Source organism: Mastigoproctus giganteus, chromosome 9 (assembly GCF_048544385.1).
Source record: "Mastigoproctus giganteus isolate SK-2022 chromosome 9, ASM4854438v1, whole genome shotgun sequence".
Lineage (NCBI taxonomy): Eukaryota > Metazoa > Arthropoda > Arachnida > Uropygi > Thelyphonidae > Mastigoproctus > Mastigoproctus giganteus.
In genome coordinates this window covers 179,362,494-179,383,560 of record NC_143583.1, presented here as the reverse complement: position 1 = coordinate 179,383,560, position 21,067 = coordinate 179,362,494, and the positions used below count along the sequence as shown (strand labels likewise).

Here is a 21,067-nt window from a genome sequence, read left to right as displayed (position 1 = left end):
GTGTTTTTACACCGATATTATATAAGTAAAAGAAATAAGGAGGAGAGAGGAAAACGTGGGAGAAGGATAGTTTTGTTTTGGGAAGCTTGGGAGGAAACAAGGACTGTGATGAGAATGTTGATGGAAAGACATCTAGAAGTGAACCAAGATATCTATATTTTTTATAGATTTGAAGAAGGCTTTTGATAGGGTAGACTAGGTTAAATTGTCGAAAACGATATTGGAAAGGATAGGAGTGAGCTGGACTAACAGAAGAATGATTAGTAGGTTATACTGGGGATTAAAATTTAATAGTTAAGATAAGACAAGATGACACTGAAAGTGTAAAGATAGCACAAGGTATGAGATATAGGTGTCCGTTCCCAAAAACTTTATTTGATATATATGTAAAAGAAATGGTTAAAGAGACATTTGATAAAGTAAATATGGATGATGGAGAATTGTATGTGGTTGGGGATTGGGGAAAAAGGTTGAGTGTTAGTAGACTAAAGAAAAGTTGTGATAGGTTTGCGATAAGAGTAAATATTCACAAGATAAAGATTATATAAGTGAGAAAAGAAAGGCTTCAGCTAAATAATGAAATAGGAAGAGAAAATAAAACAGGTGAGCTAGTGTAGATATTTGGGAAGCCTAGTGGCAACAGAAGCAAAGAGCAGAAATAAGAACACTAACAGCAATGGGTAAAGAAGCTCTTGAGAAGCAAAGAACAATATTATGTGGAAGACTGGGAATTGGTTTAAGCAGGGCCAGTGCTATCATTAGGCTAACTAGGCAGTTGCCTAGGACTCTGACCTCAGCCTATACTTCCCTTGGAATTTTGGGGGAACTCACTTCATGATTTGCCTAGGATGCCAGTCACTGGCAGCTAATCTAGTGTCGCTAGTATGGAATTATTACGTATTATAGATAGGACGTCTAGTATGGAATATATTACGTGTTATAGGTAGGACGTCTAGTATGGAATATATTACATGTTATAGGTAGGACGTCTAGTATGGAATATATTACTGTATAGTACCGATATACATGGAAATTAAATGATATTAGAAGATTGGAAAGTTTTGAGGTGCCTCGTTATGTTAATGGTTATTGGGTGAGATGATTAAACTGTCTAGATGTGAAACAACAAAACGTGTAAAGATTTTTATTGATTAAATATGATTAAGACAGAAAGAATTTCAATAAAATTTGATTGTTAAGCCTTTGGCTCTTGATTCATTTTATTGCAGTACTGCTGAATTGTACTTCAAACATATGAATGTGATATATTAAACAATTCTTTTTTTTTTTTTTTTTGTTCTATTCTTAAAGCACATTGTCTAAACATGGCGGAGTTTTTCACTGTCTTTATATATACAGGGTGTCTCAAAAATATTGGTACAAGCGTTTAGGGGAGATAGGTAACATCTAAAGGAATGTGAATTGCATAAGAACCCATAACCAGAAACGTCATGGGAAAGTAGTAGCAGAGGCACGAGAAGCAGAAATGACACAAGACAGTAATTAGCGGCAAACATTTATTTGACATAATATTAACAATGGAGTATGAGATGGATGCATTTAATGATGTTACAACAGATGCTCGAAGGTTCCACCATGAGACATGATGCATGCGTGACACCAACACAGCATGGATTGGCGGACACGGTCGAACACACCTGGAGTTTCTTTAACTGTAGCAGCAGCACAGACGAGTCTCGCCACGAGATCCATTTCCATCTCCACAGGCGATTCATCCATGATAGATTTGAGGGCCCCCACTGAAACAAATCAAGGCTCGATAAATCAGGTGAGCGTGGGGGGCCAGGCAACGGGTCCACCACAGCCAATCCATCAATGCCCAAAACGCCTGTTAAAAATGGTCACGAACACCCATTCCATAATGGGCAGGCGCCCTGTCATGTTGAAACCAAATGTTGCATCTCACATTTGCTGGAACATCATCAAGTAACTCTGGTAGAACTTGTTCAAGAAAGATCCGATATTTAGCGGAGTTCATGCGGGATGGTAACAGGTATGGGCCGACTAAGCAGTCGCCGACCATACCTGCCCACACATTTATTGCAACGGGTCCATGTCTGTCTGCCGCAGGGGGTGCACACATGAGCATTGTGCTGATTGAATAAGCCTTCCCGAGTGAAATAACACTCGTGACCAAAAAACATAGGCTGAAAAATTCAAGTCTTGAACACTTTCTTGGAGAAACCACTGCGCAAAAGCCACACGTGCAGGATGATCTTGGGGGAGCAGTAACTGAACCCTTTGGGGATGAAAGTGGTGTAAGGAATCGTCGTGCCAGACACGCTGTACACTGCAACGAGACACTCCTGAGGCAGTGGCATGTGTGCTGGTAGTAGGATTATTCTGGACGACATTCAACTTTCTTCCATGGCGGGAGTTTGTGTCGAACGTGGTCTGCTCGCACTACTGTTACCTCTAAATGACCCATAATCGCACAAATTTTGATGCATGCGCACAAACAAACGGTGGTTCGGTACATGTCTGTCTGGGAAGCATTCTGCAGAAATTCGTTGAGCGGCTCGTCCATTGCCCTCTGCTAATCCATACACTAGGTGCATGTCTGCCAGCTTACAGTTCGTATATCGATGCATGCTCTTCGTGCGTAGACTACTGCTTGAATGAGTAAACCAGAAATTTTCCCTTCCGCAAATTGATGAACAGCGCATGTACCGACTTACGCTGACGTTTCCGGTTATGGGTTCCTATGCGATTCACATTCCTTTAGATGTTACCTACCTTGAATGGGTTCAGCACGCTGAATTCTGATGGGATCCTTCCACTTGTTCAGATTACGAACCTAAGGGGGCATAAATTCAAATTAAGAAGAGACAGATGTAGATTGGATGTGCGGAAATTTGCCTTTAGCCAGCGGGTGGTTAATTGCTGGAACAAACTTCCATCTGTCGTTGTGAAAGTTGATAGGTTGAATAAATTTAAGGAGGAACTGGACAGGCATTTGGAGGGAATGGTGTGTTTTTTTTTTTTTTTTTTTTTTTTTGGCTGATGCTGCATAAGCTCATACATTTGCTTTCTTGCATCACATGCCACTACTACTACTACTACCTCCCCTAAACGTTTGTACCAATATTTTCGAGACACCCTGTATATATATTGCCAGAGTTTTAGGCCTTAAAACTCATTTTGGCCATTTTGTGGCCATGAACATCTGTTCACCGAGGTTTTTTTTTTCTTTTAATTTAATTTAATTTATTTATTATTATTTTTTCTTCCCGATGTGGGCAGCCAGGGGGTGCTGGTGATGGCTCCCAATGGTATTGCACCTCCATCCATTGGGAGCAGAGTTGGTGCTTAATGCACAGTTAGTAAAGTAGACCCAGGTCTGGCTCTAGGAGTCTAAGGATGGGGGAACCAGGTGGAAAACACCCCCCTGGCGGCAGAGTGGCCTGTTTTTTTTTTTTTTTTTATATACATTATTTAATACACATGCAAACGCATAATTACAGGCCAGTTTTGTAGATGTTCCATTTAATATAAAATATATGGTGGAGATGGACACTTGTGTAGGTGCCACCATAGACTATTATATACAATGATGAAATGATGGTCATCTAGGTTAAGAAAATCCCTGAAAATTGGTCGTATTTTCCAGCAGTATCAGTTGATTTTCGCTTGCTGAGATGCGAAACTTTAAAATTCCTTAATACAAAGTAGTTAAGGTTAATCAGAGAACCCACACTTATCGGTTAAGCCTTCTCCTGTATAAAACATCTTTGCTTTTCAATACTCATTGCCCCAAGATATCGACATACCTGCATTTAGCATTAAATCATTTTAAAACCTGGCCTGGTCTTTATTATTATTTTTATCTCTGTCCTCAGTACGTTTAGTTGTTTAATAATTATCTTTCGATTGGCCATTTTTGCTTTTTAGGAGTTAATCCGACGTCCTCCGCATTCTCTTAGATGCTGTCTTATCGGACTTCTTCTAATAACCCTGCTGACCCACCCTTTCAAACGCGGATTTTCCAGAAAACGAGATGCCAGGTTATCGGACTTGTACTGTATTTGCTTATACAGAATACTGTTTGTTACATTAAAGCACCGTTTAAACAAGGAACAGATGTTATATATAGCTGACAGCGAAGAGATTATATTTAGTAGTTTGCTGGAACCTTGTTTTAGGGAGGTACAGTTATACGAACGCTCATGTGTGGAAGTTTCCATGTCACTACAATCGAAGTACAGTATGTGCTAGATCTGATACGTATAAATGAATTGTTAGCCAGTTCGCAACTTATATTTTCGTAAGTTACTCAGATTTGTTATTTTAGCCAAATTAAAAAAGAATAAATGAATACATGTGAAGCGCATGCAGTTGTTATCCAAAAGAAATGGTGAGGAGGAGTACCAAGAAAACTAGAAGAGGGAGAAGCGGTTAAACAGTAATACAACCTGCGTGACTAGGAATGTGCACACCATCCTAAGGTCATTCCGAATTTTCTGTAACTTGATCAATTTATTTAAATCCTCCACTCTGCGGATGTTTTGTTCATGGCTTCATAGTAGGGGTTTTATTTATTTATTTTATTATTATTTTTTAGGAAATTCTCAACCAGATTTTCATATCTTGAATGATCTCGACATCTAAAGTTTTGCTCAAGAAACTGGCTTATAAAAGTAGATAATATATCAAAACAAAAATATGTATATTATTTTTTTAAATTTAACTGTCGCTTAAAACTAATTTGCATATACCGTCATTTTTCGATTTAGGCGTTTCCGGCTTCTGCGTGTAGATTGCACAGGATGATTTAATTTCACATTTCGGTAATCATACTCAATTTTTACAAAACCACATCGGTATCAATACTGTATACTACCGCATGCAAAATATTGGTTGTTCGGTTATATTTACATACTCACCCGTGCCAGTTTGTTCAAGACAAAAGCCATCATGTGATAATCCTGTTTTAGCATTGCTAAAGATGTTGTTATTATTATCATTAGCCATATGGTGCAAGGAAGCCTAAGGCTTTTGCTGCACCAGCAAAAAAAAAAAAAAAAAAAAAAATTTGAGTTACACAGAAAGAGAGAAGAAGAATGATGATATCCAGCTGAGGACCCTGGGTGTGCCAAGCCCATACTCACCAGATGTGAACCACTGTGGTTTATATTAGGAATATAATGAAAAGAGTCAGTGCATGTATTCGAGACGAAGGTCGACATTTTCAACATTAATTATAATTTTAATCATTATTATTATGACTTGATTGCATGACCGGTAAAAGAATTAGTACATTTTAAATACTGATATTTGGGTTGTCAGAATTTTTAATCAATCTGTAAGTCAGTCTAATGCTCATTTACTGTGAATTGTGTAAATTATATTTTCCTTAATTTTAACTTGATATTAATAATTAATCGTATTTGATTGCTAACTAATTTTCTATGTAACAATATATATTTCTGTTTTGAAAATATAAAACTGCTTAATTATAACCTGATTTATTGACTTAATTTTCCTTACATTTAACAATTTTTTTTAAAAAGTAAAAACGTCTAAAAGAAAATATGATTAAAAAATATATATATGTATATATTTTTAATTTAATGATTTCAAATATACCATGAAATAAAAACTAAAAGTATAAAATAAAAAACAACGAAAAATAACAGCATTAAATAAGAATTTACGTAGCATTTAATATTAATTTATTTAGTATTTTGATGGGCAAATGAAAATTTCTGCATCATTTAAAAAAAAAAAAAAAAAAAAAAAGGGAAAAACTTTCCCCAATCTCCCAAAAGTGGCCATTTAGGTCCACTTTGAACTTTACAAAACTCTCTACCTCGACCACTGGTAGGTAATTTATTCCAATGAACTATAACATTCGCCCGAAGTTAAACTTCCAATGAGATCCAGTCCCTTTGTTATTTCCTTGGAAAATGGGAAAATTGCCATATTCTAAGTCTGCCACTGCAAAGGGCCCAACTACTCTTTGGGAGTTTATAACGGACACAGGGGCCCCATTCGCAAATCTTGTTTGGGGCAGAATTAGTTTGCTATCCTCTTAAGATTTTATAACCCCTAGTTCTCATTTTTAAAATGAAAATGTACTTAGATTTTCTTTCTGATCTCTTCATCGCTTTATACTACTGCAATTAGGTCCCCTGCCCCAAGATATATTTTGCCAAGCTTTGCAGTCTGCACATTTAAAGCCGTTTTTCATATGGATATTGATTAGCGTCTTTACTTCAGTATTATAACTTTATTCTCTGTGACCGATATGCATTTAAAAACATTTATTATCAACTGAATTTTAACATTGACAAATGTAAAGTACTGCATATGGGTAGCAGTAACCTCAGAATAACGTATCAACTGGGTGGTACTACACTCAAGGTAGTGGAGAATGAAAAGGGCCTGGGGGTAATAGTGCAGACAGGCAGCAGGAGTAGCTCATGGTGTTTTGTCAATGATATACAGAAATTTTGCTAGCAGGGATAAGGGGTTGATTGTTGTCCCCTTGTATAAGGCAATGGTTAGGCCACACCTTGAGTACTGCATACAGGTATGGAGGCCTCATTTTAGGAAAGATGTAGAGCTGATGGAACGAGTACAGAGAGGGGCAACGAGATTGGTGTGTTAAACAAAGGGTTGGTGTTACCAAGAAAGGATTAAGTTCTGCAAATTGCAGCTTCTGAAGACTAGGCACCTGCGAGGTGATCTAATTGAGGTGTATAAGGCCTTGAATGGCTTGAGCAAGCTCAATGCTGAGGGAATTCTTCCTCTTGCTCGGATTACTCACCTGAGGGGACATAAATTCAAATTGAAGAAAGAAAATTGTAGAATAGATGTGCAGAAATTTACCTTTATCCAGCGGGTGGTTGATAGTTGGAACAAACGTCCATCTGTCGTAGTGGAGGTCAATAACTTAAATAAATTCAGAGCAGAACTCGACAAACGATTGGAGTGATGGGTGAAATGGGAGGTTTTTTTTTTTGTCTGATGCTATTAAACTTGCTTCCTTGCATCGTATGCTTCTGCTAATAGTTCAGTTGAATACTAACAGTTAAACGCTCAGTTCATTTTTTTTTTTTTTTTTTTTTTACAGTTAAACTGTGCATTTTAACTGAACGTGTATAGCCTCCCTTACAATACAACGAACAATGTTATTAGTAAAGGTGGTAGATGACTTTCATCAACCGGTGAAATACCACCACTTTGCTTATTGGAGGCTTGAAGTGGTGAAACCCATGTTTAGTCTCTATAACCAAGTTTCCGGCATCCCCCCCCCCCCCATACTTCTCCTTCAACCCACGCACGGTACTAAGTACTATAGGTTTTGATACCTTTCGTGTTTGGGGTTTTTCATAAAAAAAAAAAAAAAATTGTCGAAGCTCTTTGAACCGTATATACTGCGGCACTACTTTATAATTGGACTTGTAAGTTAAATACAGAGGGCTCAGTTATAGGATTAGGAGAAAAAACTCACGGAAATACTTGGGTTAACCATTAACACCCAACTGGTGTTAAAAGGGAAAAGAAGAGGTGTTTAAACGAGCCGATTAACTTTTGGCAGTCCCAATAGGACACTTCTCCAAATGGTTTGGTCACCAACCAGTTTATCCTTGAAGTTACGTATCGTCTAAATAAACAAAACCAAAAGTGGTTCTCAATGAGCATGCATTTGTCTCTTATTCTTACAGGTCACGGGTCCCTCAACGACATATTGCATCAGCTCGTCTTTCCCATACTGATCTCTTTCTATGTTGTTTCAAAGAAAATTGGAACCATATTTTATATGAATGCTCTTTGTATATTGATTTACGCCAGGTGTTGACTTATTCTGTGGGTTATTTATCTTCTGGTCAGGAATTCCTGCTAATTGAAAATAAAGAGAAATTGGTAGCTTTACAAGATTTTGCACTTATTGTATTCTTACGAAGATTAACATTGATTCATAATCCTGCAAATGCTATTGCTAATACCCTTGGAGTTATTGCATCAACAAATTCAGCTAACAACAATCGGAGTAATGGTGACACCTAATGGCATATGCACTAAGCATTCTAATCTACCCTAATTATTATTCTGGTGTTGTTATCCGACGAATATGTTAAGATTACTGTTTTGATTTACACACCTGTGAAGAAATACTTAGGAAAATATTTGAATTAAGCAATAGTTATCAACTACACTTTAAAACCTTTAGTAGAATCCTAGTAACTTGGATTTTAATTGGTGATACGCAGTTACAAATTATTGATCACATTGGAAGACTGGTTTTCATTTATTTATGTATTTTGCTACAAGGTTCAGTTTTGGTAAGTTTCTGCGGGTCAGTTAATTAATGGTTTCCGCTCCATTACCTTGCTTGAAACTGTGCATGTAAATTATGACTAATAATTTTTGAGCTCAGAATGAAATAGCAGTGCATGGAACCTTTAGTGATTAGTGTTTTCAGATTAACTAATTAATAATTATTTTTCAAATTCTACTTGGAATTATGCATGCGACTATAACATAAGATTCTTAATCTCATAACACTGATTGTACATAGCTCTTCTATTATGTTGTTTCAACGTGTAAGTCATAATACTGTTCTCTTTACAGTTATTATGTACTATCCTAAAGAGGACCCTTGAGAATCAATAATTAAGTTTGCTATAGTATACTTATTATCAGGATCTTGAAACAGCTTTATATAACCTGATCATTACCTACACTAATATTATAAAGCGTGATCATTTGAATGCTATCTCTTCCTCATATTTCCTTACGACTACCTGTGTGTAATATGAAGTGTGCATGTAATAATAAATTAATCTTACTCAACGCCTTAGTCTAGATGGCTTCTGATTTGCTATGCCGATTTAATTCCTGCAGAAATACTGTGCATTTTACTTCTCTTGAAGACACTGATTTTGAATTTTAGTTTCAATGGTCGTTTTATTACATAATTACAGGAAATCATTATGGAAGCCAGGAATTTATACTAATCGAAGACATTCTCAGGAATACTACAGTCACTGGAAACATTTCTAAGCTTGATTCATTTAACAGTATTGGAGTACTAACTTTCATTAATAAAATGATTTCTTTACATAAAGAAGATTACAACGCATTGAAAATTGTAGGACATTTGTACTGTCCTTTATCTTCGTGGAAGATAAGAAGCTATATTACTAGAATATGTTCTCGGGAAATTACAGTTAAATGGAACAATCTCATATACTTAACAGTATTGGCATATCTGCTCTGATTATTAAAATATACCGTTTTATGCAAAGGAGTTTCAATGCATTGAAGCTGTTAGATCTTCTTGGGTAAGCGTGTCCATCGGGGTTTTTTTTTTCCTATCAACACCACGAGATTTTTTTTTTTTTTTTTTTTTTTTTAACTCCTTTCTAGTTGGCTTCTAGCGGAATCTGGCCTGCCTTTTGGCAACATCAAGTGGGTCAGAGACTAGTATTTGAAATAGTAAGTGTTCTACCGGGACTGGCCCACGTTCCCATAGTGTGGACCAGTACCCACAATTACCTCTCTAGGGTAGCCAAGGGATACTATGGAGAGGTGATGCTTCTGGGTAGCCAAGTAACCAGAACAACACAATACACACAAGCCCACATTAATCACATATTTGGCCCTTTTTCAGTGATACTGTTCTTCACAGACAACAGATTCGAACATTAGTTCTAGGAGCTGCCCTTTACATATACACGTGCCATTTAGAGTTAAAACTCTCAAATAATTGAGGAGATGAGCCCACTCCATTATTTTGAAAGGAGGATCCTCTTAGTGGCTCGTTTTTAGTTTACACGGCTATTTTTAGGAACCTGTCCAACGCACAAATCAAGAAATTGCTACACAGGACTACAGGCTTGCCGATTTTTTCTTCTTCCAGTCTGTTAAAAATTCTCGAGAAACTATTACTACCAACTGTCTCGTCCCAAATCATGGACGTGACCTCCACGGGTTCGCTGCGCGAACGGAGGGAAATAAAACTACTACTAAATAAAATTTCAATCATCATCAATGCCGTAGTGCAGGCATTGAACCAAATATCCGAGCTTGTAGTTAATTGCTTGTACATTCAGACTGCTTTCGATGCCATAAGCATTCCATCACTTCTCTATACGCTTAATAAACACTACAGTTTTTATGGTGACCCATAATGATACCTGACAAGCATTTTTATGAGGACAATCATTACAAAACCAAGAACACGAACACACCATCCAGCAGTGTATCTTAACTGCAGGCCTCGCGCAAGGAGGTGTTCTGTCTGGCGCTTTATTCTTACCAGCAGTAAGTACATACAGCTGGGAACCAAGCACGGATCCAAGGTGGTAATTATTCTCTAATATTATTACATTTAAAAAGTGTTTTTTTTTTTAAATGGAGTGGGTTTATTATTAGTAGTGGGAAATGATACAAGAAAATATAGCGTCAGGTAAAAAAAAAAAAAAAAACTTCCCACATCACCTGTGCATCCCCTCCAATAGTTAATCTAGTTCTTATTTGAATTCATCCAAACTGCCCACTTGCACAACAATAGAGAAATTTGTTACAATAATCAACCACCCGCTAGTTGAATGCAAACCTCCGCACACTTCTCCTGCAACCATCCTTTCTCAATTTGAATTTCTGCCCCCTTAAGCATGTAGTCTGAGCAAAAGGAAGAACACCATCAGCACTGAATTTGCTCAATCCGTTCAAAGCCTTAAATACCTCAAAAGTTTGAGGCAATTTTGTTTCATTGGTACTCAAGAAACTGATAAAGAAAAGCTTGCAACAGCATTAGGGCTTTTGGATAGCTGACCAGCTCATCCGTTTGCTGATTCACTCGTATCCAGAGATGGTAAAATAAAAACTATGCATTTGCCGAAAAATAATACTGTTTTGATCTGGCCTCTTAATCAAGAATCATTCATGCGTTAAAAGTCAGAGTTGCTGGCCCGAACGATAGATGGATGACGTATTCCCCACAACTTCCTTTCGAACTTGTGGATGTTCTAATCATGTTAATGAGTTTATCTTGAACAGGTATGTTTGAGTGCTTGCAAATGGCAGAAAGCTGTAATTATTTTCGTAAAACAAATGGTGATTTGTTTAAGCTGTCTCCTTGCAGCATATGTTGGCTTTACTCTATTTCACGCAGTGCAACCTAATAACATAAAAGTGCTTTCTCCTTTTTCTACATCGCGGTAACGTCTTAATTATGGGATCGTGACCGTTTTCATTGGAACTATGTATTTTTTGTTTGAGAAAAATAAAATAAATAATAAATAACTTTTATGCCTGACTGTTTTTTTTTTTTTTTTACCTATGACGCTTGATTTTATGGCTTTTATATTTTAAGAATAGTTATGGGCTTTGCAAAATTGATCATTCTAGTAATATAATGCTGCTTCTTCCGGCTGCATTACTGACATGCATTGCTATAACAGCATACCTACCCTACACGATGCAAACTGTGAGAATAAGTCAGCACGAAATTGTTCATTGGGGGATTTGTTGAGGAAAAAAGATTCATTGCTCGTCTCCACTCTTGCTAACTGGCCACTTTGTAATGCCCTTTTGCCAATTCATTCAAGACTTTTGAAAATCTATGCTTTTAAATAACGGTTTGGTCATAACAATGAAAGTTTTGAATTTAACATTCAGTGAGTAGCCTTTTTCTTGTGTTAATTAACATACACATGACAGAATATTTGTTTGTTTATTTATACCAGTCCTTGTATAACAGGCATTGACAGAAAGGCAAACTTAGGAAGATAAGTGAGTGAGAGAAAGGGAGAGACCAAAGAACAACAAAAGGTATTATAATAAATGAAATAATTTTAGTTTTTGATTATATTTCAGATGACTTATTGGAGACCTGATGGATTTGATTCCCTCCCAGAAGACATCGTTTTACGATTCTTCTCTTATCTGAACCTGGAAGAACGCTGTTGTGCTGCTTTAAGCTGCAAATCTTGGCTACATATCTACCATCTCCCCAGAAACTGGAAGTATTGTCGCTTTCAGATAAGTACACCAAAAGACCGTAAGTGGTTACAGTGTGTTCGGCGTCATGGTGTTTCCATACAGAGGGTGGTCATTGAAGTGGATCAGACTCAGGAGACGAACAGGAACACTGCAATAACTCTTATCCGTCTACTCAGCAATTCATTGGAAAGGCGGATCACACATTTCACAATAATCTGTACTGGTAAGAATCCTTTGTTCTATGGTGGTCAAGAGTTTGTACAAGAAGTAGAGTGCCTCATTGACCGACCATCTGGAGAGGTGAATGTCATTAATACTTTAAAACATATAGATCTAGCCAAGTTCCCTATGCTGTTGTGGGATTCTTTCATACATAAACTGTCTACTAACCACCCCTCTCTTCAGTTTCTAAATATTCAGAACGACACTTTGGTATGCGAGATATATCCTGAGAGCATGCTTCAGCTTGTGGAACTGTGTCCTAATCTTCAGGATCTGAGAGTGATGATGAGCAGTCTATCAGAAGATGTTCTGTTTGCCATATCCAGAGTAAAAAGAATGCAACATCTATCTATAAAGTGCTCACGACTTGAAAAATATACCCATGATAGTGATTCCGACAAGCTTCCATCTTCTGCTTGGGCTACAGTGGCCAGTGCACTACCTGACTTAAGAGTTTCTTTGCATTTCGATTCTACCTGCCCTAGGAAGGTTGTTACCATCATTATGAAACCACAAATTCCCTGCAGTGTTTTGTGGTTGGAAAGAGAAAAAGTGATTGTGCTTCAGGAAGTGGATTATGCTGTTGAATGCTTCCATGATTATTTAGAAATAGTCATTTTGCAAACTGCACACAGTGACCATCTGGAGGAATCCTTAATGGAATTGTCTAGGAGATGTCACAGGCTGCGGTCACTTCATGTTTTTTGTTTGCTGCGACAGGAGGTTGTGGACTCCATACTAGCTGATCATCCGCTAATGAAGGAAAGAGGAACATATACTCTTAAATCATATCAGATGTCATGGGTTGAAGATGAATTCTTTGATTACAGCTACTGTCAAGATTTAGCATCGTCTATTGTAGATGATAACTACAAACAAAAATTGAAATTATAGGGTTTGTATAATGAAATATTTAATAAATATTTTCTCCTTATGTGTGTTAAATTATAAAACTGAAGTGCCCTTTTATTTGTGAAAAGATTTTGCTTACATGAAAAGAAGACTCTTTATACCACCTTGCCAGTTAGAAAATAAAGTGTTTTCCAGTATCCGCACTAGTCCTGCTTCGGGTCGGATTGGTTAATTGGTTGTTGAGAATTCTTAGGTGCATCAGCAATTTAGGCCATATTACGACGTATATAAATGTCTTTAAATTGCATATGTTCTGTAGTCGGTTTGCTATTTTCTGGAGAACACACCATGCTGCTCTCCCCTGAGACAAACTAACTGTCACGTTGTGAAAAAAGTCAGATGAAAATACTCGCGACGTTGACGAATGGCACGATTTTGATGCGCATTCGAACTCGGGTCTTTTCGACTCGGTATCGAAACCGGGTTTCGACGGTGATTATACTAACTGTGCTGCCCACGAGCGCTCGGGTAGGTTGCTCGCTGGTTACCCCAGTGCGGTTCCAGTTTCTGAATGTAAATAATTTAATACAATAATACCAAAAATTGATATTTACTCCTGAAGTAACTGTTTTATTAGTTTTTTTCTAAGTAATGCTCATGGTTTTATTATGTAAATTAAATTACACGCAACGTTACTCTACTACTGATATCTTTAAAAATTGTATACAATCACTTAAAAGGTACAAATTAGTTTTATAGATTTAAAATGATTATTTTTAAACTCTCTCTTTTTCTCCCCCCCCCCCCTCTCTCAGTATCGCGTTGCCAGACATGGAAAGTAGAAAAAAAATAGACGTCCTTTTTCGATTTCCGAAATTTCTTTTTTTTTCGTTAGTTGTTGGCGTATCGGCTTCTGTGGCCATAATGCACCTCCCAAAGTTTTTGCATTTTACTCTGATCCAAGCCCGAGGCGGGATTCGAACCCGCCACCAGCAATAATCTACGCAGCTGCAGTATGGTACACCCAAACGTCACTGGTAACCAACAAGAAAATCCTGGACATGACACATAGGACCATCCTATTGACAACCACACGAGCTTCACAATCAACCCAGCAAGCAGTCAAAAAACGGAAAGAGCACGACTACAGACCTACCTCCTTCAGAAGTGGCAGCAAAGATGGACAGAGACGACAAAGGGCGAGATCACTCGTAAATTCTTTCCAGAACTGAACAAAATATGCCCAAGGCAACAGGGGATATTCATGTGTTGTTGTGGCGGACCCCAGGGTTTCCCCCATTAGCCGCTACTACTTCTTGTTTTGAGGCTCACGCCAGAACCGGCCATTTGTATTTAGTGTGTTGGGTGTGTAAATGTTATGATGTGTTCTGTTGTTATGTAGTCGGCCGGTACCTGGCTCTTAGCAAGTGGGAAGCAGCAACACCTGGTCACAGTTTCCCACCCCCCATCCCCGCCACGTGGAGGCGGCCAGGATCTTCTACCTTCATGCTAGTCTATACCGAAACAAAGTTCCAGGATAGGCAAAGTTAGGAGAACAAAAAATAATAATAATAAAAAATAATAAAAAAAATAAAATAATAAATAAATAAAATAATAATAGTAAAATAAAATAAAACAAAAATAATAAAATAAATAAATAAAAATAGCTGGAAAAGTTAGGGTGGTGCGGAAGGAAAGAAGTGCAGCGGGGGGTCAGAGAAGGGACCCGCCGTAATAAAAGGAAGTTAAGAGAAATTGAGAAAAGATAAAAGTGAAAAAAAAAAAAAAAAAAAAAAAAAAAACAGGTGGAGGCAATTTTCAGCCTTTGTAGAAACCACATGTCGCGGTGCAATCCTATCCTAATTTAGGATTAGCAATTCCTATCCTGTGAGCAGGATTAGGAGATGTCTAGGCGCATCCTCAATAGATCCTTCAGCTTCAAGGGTAGCTCTTTCAACGTTGAAGATTTCTTTGGCACTCCCATCGTTTGATAGGAAATCCTGTTAGAACAAAGGCATATCAGAACTCTACAACGGACCAGAAGAAGGTTCGGTAGTTGCAGCAATCGCTTAATTTCATTGTTAGATAGGTATTCAATGGTATGGCACAGCTGAAGCACTAGAGTCAAACTACATACTATAAACACTATTTACGATTTCTAACACAGTAGGTTCGTCATTCCAATCAATAAGGATTTAGTTTCCATCACGATGTATCACCTCAAGTTCGTGAGACAAAATGCAGGAAGTAGCAGTTGAAGCTTCTTTGAAATATTGAAATGCTTTATATTTATGAATTCTTTCTGGTTAGCAGTTCTTGTGAAAGTCTGAAAGTCTTCAGAAATAATATCAGTCTTTGATCAAGTCTTCAGAAATAATGCAGTCCTTGTTCAAGTCTTCAGAGATAATTTCAGTCGTTGTTCAAGTCTTTCTCTTGATCCGGGTTCAGGCTATCTCAGGACAGCAGCTCTCGTTTCCTCTCGTCGTTTAAATGCTCGTGTTGCAAATAAGTTAAAAGCTTCAAATGCATCTTGTGATTGGATCAGAGAAGGCTTATTCTCCCTGTCATAAGAACCAGTAATGAGTTGTAGTTCATTCCGTAAGTCGGTATAATAGTGACACTCCAAAAGGATGTGATCTGCGTCCTCTTCACCTCCACAGAGACAAAGAGGGGAAGGAGACAGTCCAAGTTTATACAGCTTGCTATTAAGGCTGCCAAGGCAACAGGGTTGGGTCTTCCCGGGCTTGCACCTGACCTCGTTACTCACAGGACATGGACCCTTCAACCAGAAACTGCTCGGTTTCGGCCTCGCCGATGACCCAAATTGCACGTGCGGGGAGGTCGAAAGCTGGGACCATCTGCTTTACAATTGCCCACAATACGAAGATCTCAAATGCACCCTCATCACGAAAATCCATTACCTCCCCAAAGGAATTGAACATCACTTCATTGGCACGGAAGAGGAGTACCGAGCGCTTTCCCAGTATGCACAGGACCTCTTCACAAAGAGAAGGGTGTTAATTGCCATGCATCGAGACTGATAGTACAGTAACATAAACAAATCGCATAAGACAGAGACAACTCCTGGAAAAGAAAACTGTGGAAGAAAAGAAAATGAACAGAAAAGTAAAGAAAAGAAGGGAAAAAGAAGAAAAGAGAATGAACGAAAAAAAAAAAAAAAAAAGGACAGGGATTGCCCCATGAGTGTCCCAACCTGAATCAAGTGGACAAGAATAGAGACAACAAACTGCAGCCTAGCTCCCAAAGCCTCACGGCAGCCTGAAGAGGGCACCCTAGCCCTCTTCACCTTTAAACCCTACTCCCCCGGGAAGACGATTCTCTCGTCCCCCACCCTCATTTCTACTCTGGTGGGGCATGGGCATGCCACACTGAAACTTGGGGCTGTCTTCCCTATTGGCCCCATACTTCTGTCTTTCTCCCCCCCAGTCTTCAGCTCCTCCCTCTATCTTAACGCTAGCGAAGCCCCACACACCTAAATTTAAACACAACTCAAGCGACGTCAACCCCACGATTGACGTTGGCATGTGTATGCACGTTGTGTGTACATATGTGCATGTGTGTATATATGTACTTGTATACACATTTTATATACATGCAATATAAATACAATATAATTTTTTTATTATTATTTTTTTATTTCTCTTTTTTATTATTATTTTATTTATTTATCGTTTTATTTTTATTTTATTTCTTTATTTACTTTTTTTTTTTTTTTAGGTCCTAGTCACTGAAATCTCAGGAAATTAGGTGGCAGGACCTGCCAGAGTAAATATAAGTCTACTGGGATCCTGGTCTGCCTCCACGGGGCGAAGGTGGGGCAACGTTGGGCCTCAGTAGGGGTCCAGCGGTTAAACGACCAGATGAACAACGGCATATGACACTACACATATACAATATCCATACACTTTTAAATCTCTGGCATTTCCAGTGAACTGGTACACCCAAAATGAAAACTACGCGATGGGGGAAACCCCTGGTGCCGTCTGACACTACATACACCTTACACACCTTTGTGTTACTAGGCATGTACTTTACCCACCTGGCTAGCCCGGTCGGCTTTTCTTTTTTTATGATGATCTTGTTATTACAAAGCACAAGTACCTAAGGCCATATAAAGCCAGTATTGCAGAATTAGAAATTGCATAGACACTAAATATGAAATCTTTCAGTACAAAACTAAAAGAAGATCATTAAAATTTTCCTACAAATTGTAGCTTAAAAGAGCACTAACTTTTTTGGATCGTATTTATCACGATAAAATTAAATTTACTATGTAATTTAAGTCCATTATAGTTATAAATAATGATCTGCGCTTTCATTTTGTACTGTTTATTAAAATTATTATTACGAAATATGTGTATATTCATATCCAGACCCGTTCTTATGTAATAAGCTTAAAATTATGGATAATGATTGGATTGAATTTTTATGGCGCATGGACAACTTAGGCCATGATGCGCCTAGTCGAAGGATTAGAAAAAAATAATAGAATAAATAAAAAATGAAAATACATCATTTTTTGCGGGTTACGGGTATAAACAATGAGGGTCGGGTTCGGGGTCAGTTACTGCGAGTGGGTGCCAGTCTATTAAAGTGGACCCGCGCATTATTAAAAAAAAAAAGTCATTATTTAAAAATTGATTACCTAACTTACTAGTCTCTAAAAGTTCTTTCCTTTATTTTATAAAGTCCTACTATTCTTTATTTTATTACATGCACACGTACATACAATAGTTGTATGCACTTACGTACATACAACAGGCGCATACAATATGTTGTATGTGTGGGTGGGTTTTAGTTTCTCATGAGCTTACGCAAAATTCTACATTCCTTTTTATCTTAAAAATATAATAGTATTTTAAAAAAAAAATTGAGCATTATATTATTAATTTAAAAAAATAGGAAAGGGAAATAGATTCCCTTAGGTCTCGTAGTAATTTTAACATTTCTCACTAGATGGAAGCACGCTCCCGGGTCCATATACCTGTTGTTGTTTTGTGCTTTTCATTATGAGCTTGTCACACTGTCTTCGTATGACCACAAAACGTGTATAGCGATAATTTATAATGACAAAAAATATTTTTCAAGGTTTTGCTGCAGTTAATTCATTCAAACAAAAAAGTATGTTTGGTGTTCTTTTAATAGTAATTCTTATCGACCTATTGCCCTCCTCCCTGGATTAGGAAAGGTGTTTGAAAGAATCCTGGCGAGACGGATTACTGATTATACTGAAAAAAACTTACACTGGTCTGGCAGACAATATTGGTTTACTCCAGGTCGTGGAACAGAAGATGTGCTTCGGGCATTGCGGAACTATATACAGTATTAGGCTGGAACAGTAAGTATGTCCTTGGAATCTTTATTGACTTGGAGGGAGCTTTTGACTCCATTCAATGGAGCAGCGTTCTTATGATGTTGCGTCTTACAGACTGTTTCACTTATTAACACCTTTAGGGTGGTAAAGGATTACTTCACGCACCGTACAGTGACTGGTAAGTCGTTGGTTGGTTCCATTGTACCTTGGTTCCATGGTGACCAGGGGATGCCCATAAGGATCGATTTTTGGACCGCTAATGTGGAACCTAGTTCTGGAGGACTTGTTGCGTAGGGACTTCGAATATACAAAGATGGTGGCGTATGCTGATGACCTTGGGCTGCTCATTGAAGGAAATTCGCGGATGCAACTAGGAAAAAGGTTACATCAGGTGTTTCTTAAACTTAATAACTGGTATAGGTTACATAAACTGACTGTATCAGGAACCAAAACAAGGAAACTGATCTTCAGTGGTAATTTTTCGGGTAGAAGATCCCCAGTTGTGAGAATGAATGGGTCGAACCTAAAATCGGCAAGGCAATTAAAATATCTAGGCATTATGTTCGACGGATCTTTCACTCTCAACTCACATATCTATCAGAAAAGGTGAGGATATTTATTGGGATGATTACTTGAATCATTAGGGTTGGCTGGGGAATAAAAGGTAAGGCGCTGAACTTGCTATATGAATGTGTATTTATCCTCATGGTAACGTATGGTGCACCAATTTGGTTTGAGCGCTTATAAGTGGAAAAATATTTACTAGAAAGTTCGGTTCCATTCAAAGAGTAATGCTCCTTAGGATGTTCCATTCAAAGAGTAATGCTCCTTGGCATGCAAAAATGTTTCGACCCCCGCTTTGCAGATTGTGACTGGAAAATTGCCTATCGATCTTAATTGAATTTTATGTATTGTGTGTTGGCTTACTTTGTCCCGTGGCATTCCCTGTTCTTTTCTGAATATAGAGGTGGACATCTTGGCAGATCCCAGGAAGAAAAAGGCAAGAATCCTGGACGCTCTGGTAAAAGTCTGGCAGGAGCATTGGAGTGTTTGTGATGAGGGGCGGATTACACAATTTTTTTTTCCCAGATATAAATGCAGGCTAGATAAAGTTCAGGTAGTTTGCACCAAACTTACAAGCTGTGTTCTTATTGACTGGTCATGGTTCGATTAATGCAAAGTTCCATGATTTAGGAATCGCTGAAAGATCTAGTTGCATTGTGGCGAAAGAGCATCATGGGAAAATTATGTAACAACTGTGAGGAGTACAGCGATCTACGAATTGAATTGGCATCTGGGTGAGTAATCTCAATCTTATGGCAGAAGGCTGCGAGACGATTCTAGTTGATAAACAAAAGAACTTCTTGGCTTTCGAAGCCTTTGCAGCGGCAGTATTTCTTAGGTGGAAGACGCTTCTTCATCTGGAAGCCTTGGATTGGTAAAGCGGTATGGTGTAGTGCCGAATTACCTAAAGTTCTGTGGAATCGTTCTGAAAGGCTTTGCTTTGGTGGAGGCATGAGTCAGCTACTTGTGCTGGCATTTCTGTTCTCGGCGGCTCCTTGTGCTGCTAGCTTCCCAACAGACTCTGAACGGATGTAGCCCTTTGCGATGAAGTTTGGACTTTGTCTGAAATTTAATTATGTGTATATTTATCTTTTATGTAATTTGATTATTCTCAGCTTTTTCATATCTATCTTTTTTGGTCATGGCAGTTTTTCTCTCCCTGTACTTGTGCAAAAAAGAGAGGGAGTATATCAGAGTACTGCTAAATTACGTGTAACTGACAGCGGGGTTGCCATAGGATGGCTGGGACCGCTTTAATAAATAAATAAATTATTAGTAACTCTTAAGGAAACAGTGACAAAATTCTTTCTTCCCCCACTCGAGATACTTGAACAGATCCCTTGTGTTCTTTATCAAACATGCTGGACCCACCTGTGACTTCCCCGCGCACATCAAGAACCGGCTCTATCTCGTGGCATTACGGTGCAAGCAGCACCTTCAACATGTGACATACAAATCCACCATCCTCAGATGCATTTCAACAATTGTTTATCCCCCACTTCTCTATGCTGCAGAGATCTGGACATCGGCATCTCTCTACCACCAAACCAGTGTTCTCCTCCCCGTATTGGCTGCTGAAATGGCTTGCCGCAAGCTCAGCCTACCTTCCCAGCTCCGAACCACCGCTGTGGCCAACACACTCGACATCCCAAGGCTCACGTGGCTCGTTGATGAAAGAAGAATCGTCATCACAGTCAAACTCAAGACTGGTCTCATCTCTTCTCCCTCCTTCTGGGATAACTGTGCATGAAGGATCTCAGTGGCGCATCTGCGAGCAAATCCACAGTTATTCCCTCTTCAAACACGCCTTCACCTTCGGACCGGTTCCTTCCTCAGCAGATGTTATCACGCGTCCAAGATCTAGATGTCGATTTCAACGAGTTTAGTTAGGATCGACATTACAGAAACAGAATAGTCCGTGGTGAGTGGCCACCAATATTATAACCTGAGCCTCGATCAATGTATTCTATTACTATGCGTATAATTATGCTATTCGTGCAACAATATATTCTTTTGTTATGTATTTTGTACTAATATTCTGTACACTCACTTAATATTTAGTATACCCAATTCATTTCTCTATTTTTCTAATACTTTAACTTATTCATTATTGTTGTA

At 38.2% G+C, this 21,067-nt stretch overlaps 1 protein-coding gene across 1 annotated transcript in view; it reads left to right on the top strand.

The window, feature by feature from the left end:
* The window catches only part of LOC150080914 (F-box/LRR-repeat protein 8-like), a 33,706-nt gene extending 20,614 nt beyond the window's left edge, over positions 1 to 13,092 (top strand). The window contains exon 2 of the mRNA XM_090380853.1: positions 11,851 to 13,092. Coding sequence (XP_090236979.1) covers positions 11,851 to 13,092 — 1,242 coding nt within the window. The remainder of the gene's footprint in view (positions 1 to 11,850) is intronic.
* Positions 13,093 to 21,067: the final 7,975 nt, after the last annotated feature.